This window comes from Artemia sp. Qi Xiang Cuo, chromosome 7 (genome assembly GCF_049724085.1).
Source record: "Artemia sp. Qi Xiang Cuo chromosome 7, ASM4972408v1, whole genome shotgun sequence".
Taxonomy (NCBI): domain Eukaryota; kingdom Metazoa; phylum Arthropoda; class Branchiopoda; order Anostraca; family Artemiidae; genus Artemia; species Artemia sp. Qi Xiang Cuo.
This window is the reverse complement of record NC_142800.1, coordinates 454959-473794: the sequence shown is the minus strand read 5'-3', so window position 1 is coordinate 473794 and position 18836 is coordinate 454959. Positions and strand designations below refer to the sequence as shown.

General features: G+C 37.2%; 1 protein-coding gene across 3 annotated transcripts in view; it reads right to left on the bottom strand.

Annotated features, from left to right (window-relative positions):
* The window catches only part of Dtd (D-aminoacyl-tRNA deacylase), an 88166-nt gene extending 70108 nt beyond the window's left edge, over nt 1-18058 (bottom strand). The window contains exon 1 of one of the 3 annotated variants that reach the window (XM_089091948.1): nt 17927-18058. In XM_089091948.1, the coding sequence (XP_088948074.1) occupies nt 17927-17969 (43 nt within the window). In that variant the 5' untranslated portion in view covers nt 17970-18058. The remainder of the gene's footprint in view (nt 1-17926) is intronic. The other 2 variants (XM_089091947.1, XM_089091949.1) reach the window with 2 other exon arrangements.
* Between the last annotated feature and the right edge of the window lie 778 nt (nt 18059-18836).

Genomic DNA, 18836 nt, shown 5'->3' with positions numbered 1-18836 from the left:
AGAAGAGAAAAAATTAGTATCAAAATAATTTGCCCCCTTTTTTTTACAGAAAGAAAGTTACTACCCACATCCATGTAATTTATCTCTTTTCAGTAAAGCAAAGAGTAAAAATTTCGCGAGAAATTTATAATGCTTAGAAATCAAACGTTTTTATTAGACAATCAGTAGTCTATAGCCATAGGATAGGAATAATTGTTTCTATTTTTACCATTTAGAAAAATATTAAATTTTCCGGTTTATAGGCTTTAAATTAGATCGTTAACCCATCGACCTGTAGGCATATATTTTGCAAACATATGTTAAAATGCTATTCAATTTATACATAATAGTAGCTTCATGCAACTCCCAAAGACTTTTCTAGCCCTGCACTGCTTGTTTTCATTTTACACTGATGGCGGTAGAATTGAAGGCATTGCCCTCCCCCGTTACAGAATTTAATTACAACGAAGCTTTTAGAAGCAAGGTATTGCCCCCTCCACCCTTTCTCATAATTTTCTAACTATATTGTTAAACTTAATTTAAAAATAATCTCTTTCACCAGCTCTCTGACAAATACAAGGCCCTTACTTTTAATGCGAAGAAATAGTTTGTTTTCATTTTACACTGATGGCGGTAGAATTGAAGGCATTGCCCTCCCTCTGTGCATAATTTAGTTACACCGAAGCTTTTAGAAGCACTTTATTGCCCCCTCCGCCCGTTCTCATACTGCGCTAAAAATAATGTTAAAACATAAATCGAAATAAAACTACTTAGCAGTATATCTGAAAAAAAAACGAGACGAAATGTTAATGCGACTACCTATTTTGTTTTCATTTACACTGATGTAGATGGAATTGAAGACATTGCCCGCCCTCTTTGCATAATTTACTTACAACGAAGCTATTCGACGCCATATATTGCCCCCTCCCCCCTTCACATAATGTTCTAAATATATTGTTAAACTTAATTTGAAAATAATCTCTTTGACCGGCTCTCTGACAACTACATGGTTACGAAACTACAAGCTTAATATACAGCAATCTCTTTTTGCTTAAAACCGTTTTAGTTTGGAAGCCAAAACAAAACCCTTCGGATAGACCGATAGCGTGAACACAGCGGAAAAAGGGTGACAGCTAATTATAGGCCTCACCGTGGAGACGTGTGTCAAATCAGAGCGAGCTAAGAACCAGAGATCGATGGATGTATCAGAGAAAAGATTAAAATGTAGAAAAGTCAAACTTTAACAAAAAGAGAATTATTTCTTTTTGTGAGAATTTGGGATTGTAGAACAATGGTGGGGGGGGTTAGGTTTCGAGGGTAAAAGAATATATTTTATGTTTTTCATTGATTATAATGATGTTTGTATGGTTTGGGGGGGGTTAGGTTTCGAGGGTAAAAGAATATATTTTATGTTTTCCATTGATTATAATGATGTTTGTATGGTTTGGGGGGGGGTTAGGTTTCGAGGGTAAAAGAATATATTTTATGTTTTCCATTGATTATAATGATGTTTGTATGGTTTGGGGGGGGGATTTGGGGTAAAGGAATATATTTACGTTTTAGCTGAATATACTGGAGGATGTCTAAGGAAAATTCGTTTGAAAATAAAAAATGTACTTACATTGCAAATTGAAGTTGACATGGCTTCTAATTCATCAAATTTATCCATTGTTGTTTCAATTGTGTCACAATACTTTCTGATAATTGAATTACATTGCATGCCCGTTATATACGAAATCTCAAGGGCGAATTGTTATGTAACGGGGAAAACCATATGTAACAAGCCCTCTGATTGGTTGAGAAGGGGGATGTAACCGACTCTCTGATTGGCTGAGAAGGAAACACATGATCTAACTGTTTCCGGGAAACTCATAACATTGCCTAGAGCAACAACAACAAATACTATTTCTGGATCATAACATTCACGATCGATTACGCAATCAAGTTCTCGGAAATTCACTTCCCCCTCGAGTCCTAGATCAATAACATTGTTCCCGTTAGAATTCAATGCGCATGTGCAACCTTCGTTCCGGAGTTATTACACATAGAAACATCAAATAAATCGACCTTGGAAAAAGAGGTCATTGACCGATTACGCAATCTTTCTCCCTAGGGACTCTATGCCCTTATTTGGGGTGCAAAAAAGTTATAGGTGGCAGCAGGGGTGCCTCGTGGGGCTCAATAAGGCCCTTCTACTAGCCCTTTGAATTTCCAATCGAATGAGCCCTTTTTGAAGTTTCTACGACAAAGCTTTCAATAAAAAACCTTATATGCCCCCAGGGCATAACTTATAACCCGTGCCCTGAAAAATGTGGGGGAGTTTCCAGCTCAAAGATATTATTTCCAAAACTTTGAACTACATTGAGCAAAAAAGCTATCTCATAATTTTGATTAGATGTATATGGCGAAATGGTGGATGTGGAAGGGATGTTAGTGGCCTTCCAATTACTTTCAACAAGTAAAACGTGCACTAGCAATTTCAATTTCAAATCGTATGAGCCCATTTTGAATTTTCTATGACAGTGCTTGTTATGAGAATCCTATATGCCCCCAGGGAATAACATATAACCCCTGTCCTGAGGGCTGTGGGGGGAAGGGGGGGGGGGGTTGTCATCCTCAAAGACCTAATTTCCAGAACTTTCAACTACGTTGAACAAAATGGCTATCTCAAAATTTTGATTGGATGTGTTCGTGGAAACGGTGGGCGTGAGAGGGGGGTTTGTTGCCCTCCAATTACTTTCGACTATTAAAAAGGGCACTATTCCTTTGAATTTCCAAACGAATGAGCTTTTTTTGGCAGTTTCTACGACAACACTTTCTATAAAAATCTTACATGCACCCAATGCTCAGCTTACAACCCGGGCTCTGAGGGCTGTGGGGGAGTGTTTACCGCAAAAAGATAATTTATATCTAGAAATCAACTACGCTGAACAAAATGGTTATCTCAAAATTTTGATTGGATGTATTTGGGGAAATGGTGCGCGTAGAAGGGGTTTTAGTTGCCTTCTAATCACTTTGAACTAATAAAAAGCGCACAAGCCACTCCAATTTCCAATCGAATGAGCCCTTTTCGAAGTTTCTACGACGAATCCTTTGATCCGAAGTACCCTGGTCTAAAGAAAAAATAAATGAATAAATAATACATTGTGCCAACATCGTTCTTTACTTAGGCAGCGCTATTGCCCTGCCTATGATGATAAATTTTCCAAGGTTTCACCTTAATGTCCTTACCCTTGGACTCACCCTTTTTGGATACACCCAGAATCAAATATTTCCCTATTTCCTAATGATAAATCCTACATGTAAGCAGAGGGCAAATTTTATAGTTTACAATCCTTGCCCTGGGGCTATAGGGGCATGGCATTCCTGGAAGTGCATTCCTGGATGTTTTGACTAGTTTGAACAAAACGACAATTCAAAAATTTTGATCAGAGTTAAGCAGAAGGGACGCCTAAAAAGAGCACGGAGGGGGGGGGCTGGTTACCCTAAAACCTCTTTTCAAATACCTTCAAAATTTATAACTTAGTAACCTAAGTTGTTCATTAAATATTGCTGATATTCCCTTTTCATAGCCAGCAAGCTCATAGTGTTTTCTTTGTGTTTGGCATTCCTCTAAACACTCTCTTAAAGTTTATCTTAATACCCTGAGCCTTTTTGGAGACCCCGGATCAAACATGCCATCTTTTCCAATCCTTATATGTTTACAATGGGCAAATGGCATAACTTATAACCATTGCCTGGAGGCTGCAAGGAAGTTTGTCAACCCATGAGAAATAGTCATTTGACCTTTGAACTATTTTGAACAAAATGGCTATTTCAAAATTTTGATCTGATCATTTGAGGTGGGAAAGGGTTCAGGGGGCTGGTTGCCCTTTTATTCCTTTTGACTCTAAACAAGGATTGATCAACAAGACTCCAAACCATTGATTTCAAGTCGAACTTTATAAAATCACCTCTTCCATAAAAACCTTATATATTAACAATAATAACTTACATAACTTACTGCCTTTGCCCCCGGGGTTAGAGGGGGGTCAACCCAGAAAGCATAGTTATTTGGTCTTTGGTATTTTGAACAAAATGGCTATCTCAATCTTTAGACTGGATGTATTTGGGAAAAAGGGTTTTGGGGGCTGATTGCCCTTCGATCAATTTGGACTCTTAAAAAAGGAACTAGAACTTTTGATTTCTAATCAAATGAGCCCTCTCCAAAGTTAATATGACCACCCCTTCAACAAAAACCTTGTATTTTTGCAATGGGCAATATGCATAAGTTACAGCCCTTGGCTTGGGGGCTGTGGAAGATTTGTCAACCTCTGAGTTATATTAATTTGACTTCTGGGCTATTTTGAATAAACTGGCTATCTCAAAATTTTTAATGAATGCATTTGGGGAGAAGGGGCATGATCGGGAGAGGGCTGGTTACCCTTCGATCACTTTCAACTCTTAAAAGGGGCAATAGAGCTTTTGATTTCCAATTGAATGTTCCCCTCTCCTAAGTTTATACAGCCACCCCTTCCATATAAGCTTTATATTTAAACAACAGGCAATTAGCATAACTTTTAGCCCTTGTCTCAAGTGCTGGGGAGGTATTAAACCTTTAGCCTAACCATATTTATTTGACCTTTGAAATATTTTGAACAAACTGATTATCTCAAAATTTATATTTAAATCATTTGTGGAAAATGGTGTGTGGGGGGGGGCTTCTAATCACCTTTGATTCTTAAAAAGGGAACTAGAGACTTGATATTGGATACATTTGAGGAAAAGAAGGCGGGGGGGGGTCTAGTTGGTCTCTAATAACTTTTGACTCTTAACAGTGAAATAGAACTTCTAATTTCCAATCAAATGAGTCCCCTCCAAAGTTTATGCAACCACCCCTTTAATATAAAGTATCTCTGGGTAAAAAATAATCATAAAACATTTAAGCCATATGGCCTTTACTAGGGATACCACCAAATGCCTAATAGAAAATAGTACAGTTTATATATAGAGAAAAAAAACCTTAGCCAAAACATTATATAAGGAAAAAATGTCTAGCCAACTAGGTGGCTAAAATGAATGACAGTGTATATATACGTAATCTTTAAATTAACCAAGGAGTTTGCAATTAAATCTCACCTAAATACAGGTGTCGGCCGCAACGATGCTCCCGAAAAAAGTGACTAGTTATCTTACAACAAACAATAAGTGACAAAAAGTGACTACCAAGAGGCACTCAGAGCACATACAGATGAGCAACACAAGCCCAGTTATTGCTTTATGATCATCATTGCTCTCTAAAAGCCCGTAAGGTTACGGAAATGAAGGCTAGAAGTCTTATTTTATGTTCGATTAATTTATTTGCTCATACAAAAAGAGAACTTTAATGAAAGCACAACTTAGATTCAGGTACAAGGAACAAACAACCTTAGTAAAACAGAACTTTTGAATGTTTACGCACAGGAATAAACCGTACGATTGGCGTCCATGAGCAAATGTAACAAATTACTGATAGAATTACACGTAACATGATTAGCGTCATCGTTTCTTAGGCTTTTTTGAAAGGCGATCGATCAGTTCTGATTTCCTCTTCAAAACAAGCACCTCCATACATTAAGAATCATTTGCCTTTTTCCTTTCTTTGGAACAAGCTTTTAGTGCTGCTTCCAGCATGCTTTGAGCCAGACCAATGTTCAAAATGTACTTTTCTTCTACTGCTTTCTTTAGACATTCTCCTGCTTTTTCCGAAGAGTATAACCAATTTCTTTCTTCTTTTTAACCATCTCTTTTGGTAAAATGTCTGACTATAGATCCGCTATTTTTTGCTTCCTCTGGACCAGGTCCTGAACTGCCATTGCAGCATCTTTCTTTTCAGTTTTAAGATTTTCTATTTCCAATTCATCCTGTTTTCGTCCCATAAGGTAAAGTTTATAGCTAGTTCTAGCTGACCTGGTCAAACACAGCAGCTTCTTCGTGATCAGCACAAGCTCAGGTTTGATGTCATAGTTGCGCCTAGCATCAGCAACAAAAGCTTTAGCGTTTACAGTCTGTTCCTTTGTACGAGCTCTCATGCCAGTCATCAAGACTACAGAGCTGAACAAGAAAACCCTCGCTCCACGTCTGCGCTTCCATGAAAGAGCGAAAGAGTTGCTCTAACTACTGAACCCAAGGCCTATATTTCACATCACCACCTGGTGTTTCCATTTCTAGAATCTTTTGCCAAAATCTATCGATTCGTACTGTTCTTGGCTAGTGACACAGAACCATTTTCCCTCAACTTTCTCTATGTTCGTCTCAAACGGAAGTTCTCTTGCAACGTAGAGAATATCATTGCAACCCATCGGCTGGGAATCTGGCTTGGGAAGACTGAAGCAGCTAAGGTTTCTGAAAAACCCGTTGTTCACAGGGCATTTTGCTAAAAAAAAAAAAAAAAAAAATAAATAAATACTGTACAGCAGCTTTGACGTGCTTCCTAATTCTCAGGAAAAAAAAAATTTCCTATCTTTCTGAGTTGCTTTTGAAGAAGCAAAAACTGTCAGGATTTGCTCATTACGCAAAGTTTTCTTTCTTAGCCAACTGACACTTTTCAGATATTTCACATTTGAAATAAAGTAGCTCTTTTTCTTTGGCATGAATTCCATAAAATATTCAACCAGAACAGGCAACTGTTCGAGCAAGCGGTTTGCAGCTTCTCCTATGGTAAGCCACCTAGTGGGGACATGCTTTACGAACTTGTGTCGCGGAGCCTTAACTTTTAGCTCACACTGTCTAAAATCGGCACAACGAGCAGACCCTCCGCAAAAGAAATGGTAGACATTAATTATCATATCAGAACCCCCCCCCCCCTCGAGTTCCTGTAGTCCTTTTTGGGATGCATTGTGCAATGCGTGGATGTTGCAGGTACCAATATTCAAAATACATTTTGAATACCACTTATTCAAGAGGGCGCTGCTAGCGCTATTACAGCTGCTTTTGCGCCAATCTAGTTTAGCTTGTTCGTGTGGAGTTTTCGACATATTTTCGTTGTGATGGTGCATTCTTTCAAAGAATTGGCTACCTAGCTTTGTAAGTGTAATCATAATGACTTTTAACTATCAAAAAGACTTTCTAAGAAGACTTAATTCACTTCAACTGACCACAGTGCCATCTACATTTGTCAGTCTGTTCAAAGAATTGGCCTACCTAGCTGTTTAAATGCAATCATAATGACCTTTACCTATCAAAAAGAATGTTTAAGAAGACCTACCTAGCTTTTTAAGTGCAATCATAATGATTTTTACCTATTAAAAAAACTTTACAAGAATTTAATTCACTTCAACTGACTAGATCGCCATCTATATTTGTCAGTCTGTTCAAAGAATTGGCCTACCTAGCTTTGTAAGTACAATCATAATGACTTTTACCTATTAAAAAGACTGTTCAAGAAGGCCCACATAGATTTGTAAGTGCAATCATAATGACTTACACCTATCAAAAAGACCGTTTAAGAAGATTTGATTCACTTCAATTTACTACAGTGCCATCTACTTTTGTCAGTCTGTGGCTTTTTGGATTACTCAAACGGCCACCAGAGGACTCACTGTTTATGGTGCTTCGGAAAAAGCGTAGACGGCGTGGAAAGAGAAGCGGGCGACGAAACAGACAGATGACGATACCCGTTCCTATTTTTGAAGAACGTCGTTCTGACTGGAGGATGGCAGTATGTGAACCAAGGACTTGTGAAAATAAGATGTTTACAAAGGTATGAAATTCCTCCCGCTCTTTCTTCATCGCAGCTGCAGCCAATCTTACCATCCTCTGATGAGCTTTCCCCACTATTACAACCTGAACAGTTATCAGCTCAGGGAAAGCTTCCAAATTTTATTCTGTGTAATTCCAAATTGTTAACAAACAAAGTTGACGAGTTGGAGATACTGCTGAGAAAAGTGAGTGTTCCTATTGCCGCAGTTACCGAATGCTGGTATATAACTGACGAAACGGGTAGAATAAAAGGCTATACTAGCTACTTCAACACTCGCCATGATAGAGGCTTAAGTAGAAAAGGTGGTGGCGCTGGTATTTATATTCGTAATGACATTTCGTCTAAGCCGTTAAATATACCAACCGATTCGTGTCACGAAGCTGTCTGGGTATAGTGCAAGCCATCCAAACTATCAAAAAAGTTCTCCTGTTTGATAATTGCATCTGTGTATTACCCAGAGAGTGCAAGGAATAGGAAATAGCTTATCAGCTACTTGAAGACCTACAATGACAAACATCGTCGTGCCCATGCCTATCCTGGCTTGATAATAGCTGGCGATTTTAACCAGACAAATACACAATGGGTATCTAGTGTCCTTGATCTGAAGCAGGTAGTTACCATTGCTACCCACCAGAGTGGCAGTACGCTAGATCTAATTTTTACAAACGTGAGTGACAATTATTACTCTCCTTGGTCGTTAGGTCCTCTCCAGAGTTCAGATCATTACGTAATCCTTTGGCAAGCCAAAAATAACCAAAAGAAGCCAAAGAAAACCAAAGTGACTCTTCGTCCACTTAAACCTCAATCAATTGGCGATTTTGGTCGGTGGATCGGACTTATTGCTTCGACGACCTGTGTTCTGTAGTAGACCTGAATAGTAAAGTTCAGCAGTTTAACTCTCTTCTGTTAGAGATGTTTCACAAGTTTTTTCCCGCTAAAGTTTTAGTGGTAAGTGAGTCCGATAAGCCATGGATCACAAGCAATCTCAAACAAATGATCAAGGTGAGGTGCAGGCTGCACAGTTCCGGACAGATAGCCGCGACGGCGAAACTTAGATACCGAATCGTGGCCGTCAATCTTCAAGGGAAGAAATTATGTTCGGGAAAAGGTAGTAGCCTTTCTCCAAACTAGCAGTCGGAAGTGGCATTCCACAGTGAAACAGATGACTGGCAAGTCAGTTAACAATGAGCTAAAAATACCCAAGCCTGACTGGTTTCTTACGAGCGCTTCAGACGTGTACGAGTTCTTTGCTAGCATTTGTACCACCTACCCCTCAATTACAGAGGCCGAAGTAATTAATCTCTTAGTCGATTGTGAAACTAACGAAATAAAACAGTTTACCGAATTTGCTGTTTTTAAAGAACTTAAAAAACTAAAACTGAACTGTTCTTCCTACCCAGGTGAGTTGCCGGTCAAACTTATTTGCGAATATGCCATGTGTTTAGCCAAGCCATTGGCATCGATCATTAATCAGTGCTTTAGTGAACAAACCTTTCCCGATGCTTGGAAGCGAGCCTATGTTCGCGTAATATCCAAAGTTAAAGGACCTATGACATGTGATCAGTTAAGGCCTATTTCAATCACACCAAACTTTACTAAAGTTGCAGAATCTTTCATATATTGTGAACTTCTTACCCAAATTTCACCGTCACTTGACCCCTTCCAGTACGTTTGTTTGAAGGGATGCAGCACGTCTGTTTATTTAGTACGGCTTTATCACCTAGTAGTTGAATGGTTGGAGTTAGGAAGCTCTTTTGTCGATTTGCGTCTGGTAGACTACTGAAAGCCATTTGACTTGATTAAGCACCCTCTTGCCGCCCAGAATCTCAAGTCAATGGGTGCCCGTAAGCACATACTCCTATTGGTAGTTGATTTCTTACGTCACAGGTATCAAAAAGTGTATGCCCTTATTCCCGGTGATATTGAATCGGAATGGGTGGAAATTACATGTGGTGCCCCACAAGGTACCAAATTAGCAGCTCTTCTTTTCCTGGCTGTTATCAACTACGTCCTTTCTGGCTTCGATGATCGCTTTAAATTCGTCAATGATTTGTTTGCGCTTCTTAAATACCATGTAAATTCGCAAGCTGTAGCCCAGCTTGACCCAATTTTTTTCGATCAGTTTAAATCACAGTGTACTGCTAACAGTCTTCAAATTAACGAGAATAAATCAAAGGTTTTGATATTTAACCTACTTAAACGCGATTTTACCTGCCCCGCGACTTTGTTCCCTTCTGCTTCATGTGCGACTATCTTGGGCGTCACCTTTAGTGTGGAATGTTCGTTCTCTATTTATGTACAAGAGCTGGTAAAGAAGGGGCATTATGCTATGCGGACACTAGTGGCGATGCACCGCCTAGGTTTTCCAATATATCAACTGAAAACGGCGTACCTCACTTTTATTCGACCCATCCTTGAATATGCGTGTCCCGTCTGGGGTCTGCAAGTTCCTCACATAGATTATTTAAGTGATGATTTAGAGGGGATCTGGAAACGAGCTGTAAAGGTCATTTTTTGTGACAAATATGTAGATTACAGCTCCGCTCTGAAGTCACTTGAAATACGAAGCCTTCGTGATCGCCTTTTTCAGCTGATGATTCGTTTTGGCCAGTTTTTATTGTCTAGTCCTGTACATCAGACAATATTACAACCTGAAATGCCTGTCCGCGCTAATACCAGAAGCAAGAGCAAGCTTATGCCTGTCTCGTGCTACACAAACAGACTCAGTAACTCCTTTGTTCTTTTCTTTACAAGTGCTTTTAATAAAATGTAGTGAAGTGTTTTTCATGTAGTGAAGCGTTTTTCATGTAAAAACAGCACCTTTTAGCGCATTTTTTTTAATGTGTCTATGACAGCTGTTTTCATTAAACTGAATCTGATTCTGATTCTGGACCATCGTTTCCAAGCATCAACAATCTTTCAAGTGTAAGTTCTTCCTCTTCTATACACTGGAGGAGCATTTTGCTCAGATCTTCACTAGTAGGAAATCCCAGATAATATGTTCTAAGATGCCTAGTAATAGCTAGTTTTTGCTCCTTTGACCAGTACTGGACCCTGATTCGAAGCTCTTTCAGCACAACATTGTTTGTGGTCAAAACTGTTTTCAACCAAAATTTCGCTAAAATAACATTAAATTGCCTCTGTCTACAAGTACATCCTTTTCTTGGCATTTAACTAGAAGCCTTTCGGGACAGCACTTGGGAGCATAGTTCGCAAGACATCGACAACATCATCACACAAAGATGCAGCAAAAGAACTGACTATGTTTTTAAACACCCATATTATTTCTACCTTTGAAGCCGCATCTCTCTCACCGAACATCTCAAGCTTCTTCTCTGCTACAGCATTTCCAGCTTGTGATTTGTATTTGGTTGAAGTTGATCCAGTGATTCTGAGTTGAATCGGATTTAGCACAGCAGATGTTCTCATCTTGTGCTCCTCTTTGGTGGCATGTTGAAGAAGAGCTTGAAACCTTTTTTGGCAGCACAGTGTCTTTTTGCATATTTTGCATTAAAATGTACTATAACCATCACTACTCTTGGCACACCACACTTGCACTATGCATCAAGTCCTGTCTCCAAACCATTTTTTCGAAAATTTTGCCTTACCCATCACTTGAAGTGACCTGAAAAAAGAACAGGTGTTAGAATGGGTTTTGAAAGCCTTCTCACCAACTCATATATTTACGCAAACAAGTATAAACTCATAAAGCCAATGAAAGGCACTTATTTCTTCTTATGTTTTGATGTCCCCTAGGCTTATGGGTCTTAATTTGTACCCTCTACAGGCAACAGCCAAACACAAAAAGAGAAGCAAATACTTTGAAACATAACTTAAGAAGCTGGGCCAAAATATCCATCTTCTCATCACTCAATTTGGGTGGATGCTCAGTGAAAAGAGGCCTATGAGCAGGTATAGGAAGATTATTTATCAAGAGTGAACTTACCTTTTCTAGGAACTTGAATGTCCAGCCTTCGGTTAGCTCACTAAATTGTAAAAAAAACTCAAAACATGAAAAAAAAGTGACTTTAGTGACAAATCCAGTGATAAGTGACAAAAAGTAAAACGTCCTAAAAAAAAGTGACTGCACCCAATATCTGTAAATATACATTTCAGCCTTAATTAGCCCACTAGTAAGCTAATATTAGAAATATAGATACATTATTAAATTATTTAACTAGTTGGCTATTAATATCCCAGGTATACATAAACTTTATATTAAAATAGCCAACTAGTCAGCTATCAATAAAGTTTTGAATACACTTGTGGAATTAGCTTAACTAGTTGGCTATTAAGATCCCTAGTATAAATAAGCTTTATTTTAAAATAGCCAACTAGTCAGCTATCAATAAAGTTTCAAATATACAGTTTGAATTAGCTAACTAGTTTGCTATTGAAGTCTCAGCTATATAAACATGTTTAGATTAGCCAACCAGTTGGCTATTACATCCCACATTTATATACACTTCAACCTGAATTAGCCAACTAGTCAGCTAATAAGAAAAATATATTTATTTTATAGAATTAGCTAACTAGTTGGCTATAAATATCCCAAGTACATATAAACTTTAGTTTAAAATAGCCAACTAGTCAGCTATATATACAATATCTAAAACACTTGTGGAAACAGCTAACTAGTTGGCTATTAAGATCCCCAGGTAAACTATATATAAGCTTTAGTTTAAAATAGCAAACTAGTCAGCTATCAATAAAGTTTCAAATACACAACAGAATTAGCTGACTAGTTGGCTATTAAAGTCTCAGCTATATAAATATGTTTAGATTAGCCAACCAGTTGGCTATTATATCTCACCTTTATATTTACTTCAACCTGAATTAGCCAACTAGTCAGCTAATAAGAAAGCTGTATATACTTTATAGAATCAGAGCCGCCAATCATCCCTCATATGTGCTGCTGCCCATATATCTTCCCACTGGGGCTGGACCATCGTATTGATGTGTTTGAGGTCCTGCTGGTAGGTGCAACGAAGTGTATTTTTCGGCCTTCCTCTTCTACCGGATCCCTGCGGCTGCCATTCGAGTACAGTTTTAGGAAGTCTATCCTCTGTCATACGGATAACATGCCCCAAGTAACGCCATCTTTGTTGGCGGATGACATCTGTTACCAGGGGCTGGCACGACATAGATCGAACTGACTGGTTTGTTACATGTGCTCTCCAGTCGATGTTTAGTATTCTTTGAAGACAGTTGTACTCAAATGCAAGAATCCTATTTTCCTGTTGTTGGTTAAGTTTCCAGCACTTGCTACTATACAGGAGGGCCAAGAGGAAGTTACTGTTGAAAAGCCTTAGTTTCAGTTTGGTGGAGTACTTTTTCGATCGCCAAACTGGCTTTAGTCGATTAAAAGCTCCACTGGCTTGTCCAATCCTTGACTGCACCTCTTTTTTGCTAGATCTTTTTTGTTCAATGGTATTTCCAAGACATTTAAACTCCACCACCTGCTCTACTGCGGTATCCCCGCATCTTATGTCCAGTGGCGAGTCGCTTGTTACCATGCTTTTTGTCTTTCCCGAGTTGATCTTCAATCCTAAAAGGCTCGCCTTCTCTCGGACGACATCGAGAAGGTCCTGGAGCCTTTTCTTGTTTGCCTCCATAAGGGCTATGTTGTCAGCAAAATCGAGATCTGCTAGTTGTTTATTGTTGCAGAGTTGAATACCAAACCCCCATGCAATCTCGGAGCACATAATCAATTACAAAGACAAAAAGGAGGGGAGAGAGGACACATCCCTGTTTGACAACAGACATAATATGGAAATATCTTGTACTTCCTTCATTGGTCTGAACGCAACACTTGGTATTTTCATACAGAGCAATGATCAAGGATACAAGTTTCTCAGGGATGCTATTATAACAGAGGATTTTCCAAAGCAACTCTTGATGTATTGAGTCGAAGGCTTTTTCAAAATCCACAAAGACAAGGTACATCTTTTGCTTCCATTTGTTGCATTCTTTGATCATCAATTCATCATGTGCAGGACGTATATAAGGTTGGAGCAGGAGAGAGATGGATGGAAGCCATGTTGTTGTTGGCTATTAATATCCTTGTGTATATATAAACTTTAGTTTAAAATAGCCAACTAGTCAGCTATCAATAAAATTTCTAATAGACAGTAGAATTGAAAATAGATGGCCAGTATTAAGAAAAAATATGATTATTTTAGCAGAATGCAAATTATAATTGATTTGAAGTGCCAATGAATTTGGATTTAATCTTTCCCATCATTTTACTATGATTTGGCAGGGAGGGTGGGGATGTAGAATATCTTGCTTTCTGCTCATTATCTGTACATAATATTTAGACTACTTGGCTAGATTTAATCTTTCCCATCTTTTTATTATGATTTGGCAGGAAGGGTAGGGATTTGCCATATCTTGCTTTCTGCCCATAATTGTCAGGTGACATTTAGACTATTTAGCTTATATCAAACCACTTTACATATAAATATCCTAAAAAAAAGCCAACCAGTTGGCAATTGAAAAACAGTTGAAGTACACACAAGAGTGTAAAATATTGAACTGGTTAGCTACTGAATTGAGTCTATGTATATGGAATGAAAATTAGCAAAGTATTATTGTCTACCAACAAGGGCTAAAATTCTTTTTAGATAGAGGGGGAAGTGATAGGGACAAGAATGCTGAATGGATTTTATTTAAGGAAAAGGGGGTAAGAGGAAGGTTAGGGAAAAGGGGGTAAGAGGAAGATTAGGGAAAAGGGGGTTTGAAAAGTAGTGGCCAGGATTAAGAAAAAAAGTGATTATTTTAGCAAAGTGCAAATTATAATTGATTTGAACTGCCAATTAATTTATTTATTTTGTTTTAATCAGAAATAGAATAAGCCATAGGCTTGTATCATATAACACAAATTACATATTGCAAGCAACACTTATAAACAATGAAAAAAAATATAAACTTCCTAATAAAAAAAAATGAAGACACCCTACAACAAATATACACTTCATGATCTTAAGTACTGCCTTCCATAAAAAGAGGACCCAACTAATGCTGTTTTGAAAGCTGCAACATCATTAACCAGAACTACATGGTTGGGTAATGTGTTCCATGATTTACAAAGGAACTCTGTCCAACTTTCCTTGATAACCTTGGCTGGTACAAATTCAAAGAGTTCTGCTGCATAGATTGATAATAACTAAACTTAAAGAAATCTTCACAGGACACATGGTCAATATCCTTGATGATATGGAAAATTTCAAAAAGGTTCATTCTGTCCCTTCTGAATTGCAGAGATCGTAAGCTCAGGCTACTCAATCTTGGCTCATAAGGTAGGTATTTCAGATAGGGGAAGATTTTGACACTTGTATTTGCACTTTTTGAATCAACTGTGCATCAGATTTTCTAGTTGGATACAACACAAATGAGCAGTATTCAACAACAGGGCACACCATCATCTTATACAATGTGGTAAAACTTTGCAGATTAAACCTTCTGAATGATCTTTTGATGCAAAGCAAGCCATAGTTTGCTTTCTGCAAAACAGCTGATGCTTGCTCATCAAACCTCAGCTGATCATCAAAAATAATACTGAGATCCCTGATAAAGTTAACAGGGCATACCAACACATCACCAATGAAGTACTGGTATGCCACATCTTTCTCAAAGTAATGTATTACATGACATTTATTCTAGTTAACAAACATGGAATTTAAACTACACCATTCAAACAATGCTTCTAAATCTCCCTGTAGAAGTGTCCCATCAACTGGGGAGGTGACACCTCTGTATAACTTTACATCATCTGTAAACAATTTAATGGTGCTGTGTTAGATTATCTGCAGCAAATCATGGTAAAATTCTACTTTAGCTACTTTTGGCTATCTCCAAAAGGGGTTAGATTAGGAAAATGAAAGCATCAGGGATGGGTCTACAGGCTAAAGTATGTCCTGGGAAGGTATTTTGAAGTACCTACCTCTTCTTTTGAAGTACTTATGTCCACTCCTTTTCCCCTAGATGGTCGTGACATTTGAAAATCTATGTGTTATAAAAGTGAAACCTTCCAAAATAGATCTTCTGCTTAAATGAAGTACAACAAAATTGTTTTCAGCTTCACAATTTTGCTCAATCCAAATTTATAAGGTTTTAAATATATGCAATTACATTTCCTAAATTTTGAAAAAGAGCATTGATATGACTTGAAATTCTACATAAATAACAGGAATTGCATTTTCAGAACTAAAGCCAGAGAAAAAGAAACTCATAGTTGAAAATTAAGGTAAAATGTTGTTTTGTCAAAATTTCAATAGGTCATATAGGGAAACTTCAGGACCCTCTAGAGGGAGGAGTAGAGGTAAGTACTTCAAATTACCTTCCCATGACATACTTTAGCCTGTAGACCCATTCCTGAAATTTCATTTTCCTTACCTAACCCCTTTCCAAGATAGCCAAAAGTAGCTAATATAGAATTTTACCACAAATAATTTATAGATAAACAGAAAAAAACTGGTCCTAGGCAGCTACCCTGAGGGACCCTGCTTAGAACTCTACATCCTTCAGATAGTACCTCAGCAGGTCATGCTTCTACATCCAGTCCCATACTTTCAACATTTTTCCACCAGCAAAGATATCAAAACCTTGCCAAATTCCTAGCAAAAATCAATGTAAATATAATCAAACTTTAGACCTGAATCATTTGAAAATCTTTGATTACTTCTGTTAACTGCATGTTACACAATCAATTTTTTTCAAAAACTGCTGTGCCTTATTCCACAAGTAATTTTTTTCAAAATAATTTTGGATCCAATACACAATTACTTTTTACATAATTCTCAAAAAAATTGATGGGTTTGAGATAGGGCAATAATTTGTAAAATCTGACCTTGGTTTACCCTTATGAAGTGGTTTTATGACAGCTTTTTTCCATGCAGCAGGGCACTTACCAGACTCCAAACAAAGATTAAAAAAAAATGCAAGTGGAGCTGCTAAAGAAGAAGCCAACTCTAATATTTGAGACACCATCTATATCAGGGGATTTGTCAACAGAAAGCTCACACATAATTTTTTGGATATGCTCAGGTGTTTCATCAGAGTCATCATATTGTGACTTATTCTGTAACATAAAATCAGTCAATATTTACCAAATCACATTATTGAGTTAGGAATAAAGTGAATACACCATTCAATGCCTTTTTTTATGCTGACTATGAATATAACAATCATTTCTATCAGAAATGAATTTTAGCCCCCCCCCCCCTATTTATGCCAATTCAGGGTATATATTTCTACATTAGGAGGGGGGGGTGGTAAAGTTTAAACTAACCTCCCATTTACATCAGAAATAGAATTTGCCTGCACCCCCCTAATGTAGAAATATACCCTGAATTGGCATATATATGGGGGGGGCTAAAATTCATTTCCAATAGAAATGATTGTTATATTTGTAATCAGCATAAAAAAAAGGCATCAAACAGTATATTTCACTTTATTTGAAACTCAATAATATGATTTGGTAAATATTGGAAGTTCTACAAAATCATATTATTGAGTTAGGAATAAAGTGAATACACTATTTGATGCCTTTTTTTATGCTGATTATGAATATAATAATCATTTTTATCGGAAATGAATTTTAGCCCCCCCCCCCACCCCTATATATGCTAATTCAGGGTTAGGTTAGGTATATATAGGGGGGGGGGCTGAAATTCATTTCCAATAGAAATGATTAGGCCTATTATATTGGTAATCAGCATAAAAAAGGTATTGAATGGTGTATTCAATTTATTTCTAACTCAATAATATGATTTGGTAGAACTTTACCAAATATTGACTGCAAAAGCTTCCAGTGTTGGTGATATAGCCTATTAGATCTCATATGTGAAGCAGGATTAACAAAATCAGATGAAAAAGTTTCATTAAAAATAGCTGCTTTTCTGTTATCAACATCAACAGTTTTGCCAGTGACTGGGTCACTGAAGACTGTGGACAATGGCAACTGCACTTTTTTGCCCCTATTCCCATACTTCCAATATTTTTTTTTGGCAACTTTGTGCGCAACCAATCATTGAAACAACAAAACGATACCCCTGATGACTGCATTGCTGCAACAAAGAAATACACTACACTATTAGGACTACATATAGCATTATCATGTGGGGAGTACCTGCTCATGTTCATCTTGTCTCTGTGTCATTTATGGAATCTTGTATATGTAGAAAATTTTTGTTACTACAAGTAAAAATTGTCTTGATCAATTACCAGAAACCGAAGCTTTTGTAACTCTCTGCACTACAGCTTTCATTTCCCTGTGGACTCAAGCACATGAAATGCAGGTCAAATATTTTTGGTCCCTAGTTTAATGCGACATTGCCGATGCTTTGAGATTGGAATTAGGGTGATTCTTTTACTCATCTTTGTGCTAAGATCTTACATCTTTTGACAAAGAAGCGCCAATGACGCAGAAGGCTTTAGGTTTTTTACAGTTAAAGAAGCGGGCAGTATCCAAATTTTGTTTGTTATGAAACTATATTTGTCTTGACCAATCTTGAAAAGAACTAATAAATTGAACTGAATATTTGATGTATAATGATTTTAATTGCTGAAAGCTCATCAGTTATAAATTTTACTGTAATTTTAATATTTATTTTCAATATTAAGTACAAAAGAAAACATTTGTAATATTATTCGTTTTCAGTGAAGCGCCAATGACGCAGTAGGTTTTAGGCTTCTGCAGTGAGGCGATACCCAAACTCTTGTTTGTAGTTATTTTTATTTGATTCAAACTTGATTTGCATATTCAATTTAAGTTTCACTCTTTTTAAGGTTTATTTATTCATTTACATTAATATATATTGTATCTTTGTTTGCATTGATTGTTTATTTAATTTCTATTCGTTTTAGTTTTATTTATACTTCAATAGTAAAAAATTTTTTTTTCGTTTTAAGCTTGATTTTCATATTCAATCTAATCATTACTCGCTTTAAGATCTATTTATTCATTTAGATTATTAATTGTTGTATGTTTTTTGCTGTGATTGTTTATTTAATTTCTGCGTTTTGGGTTTCATTGATTCTTTATTAGTAATTTCTGGTCGTTTTGAGTTTGAATTATAACAGGTATTTGTATATCCTGAGCTTAAGTTTAAAATGGCCTTTACTTTTCATTGAA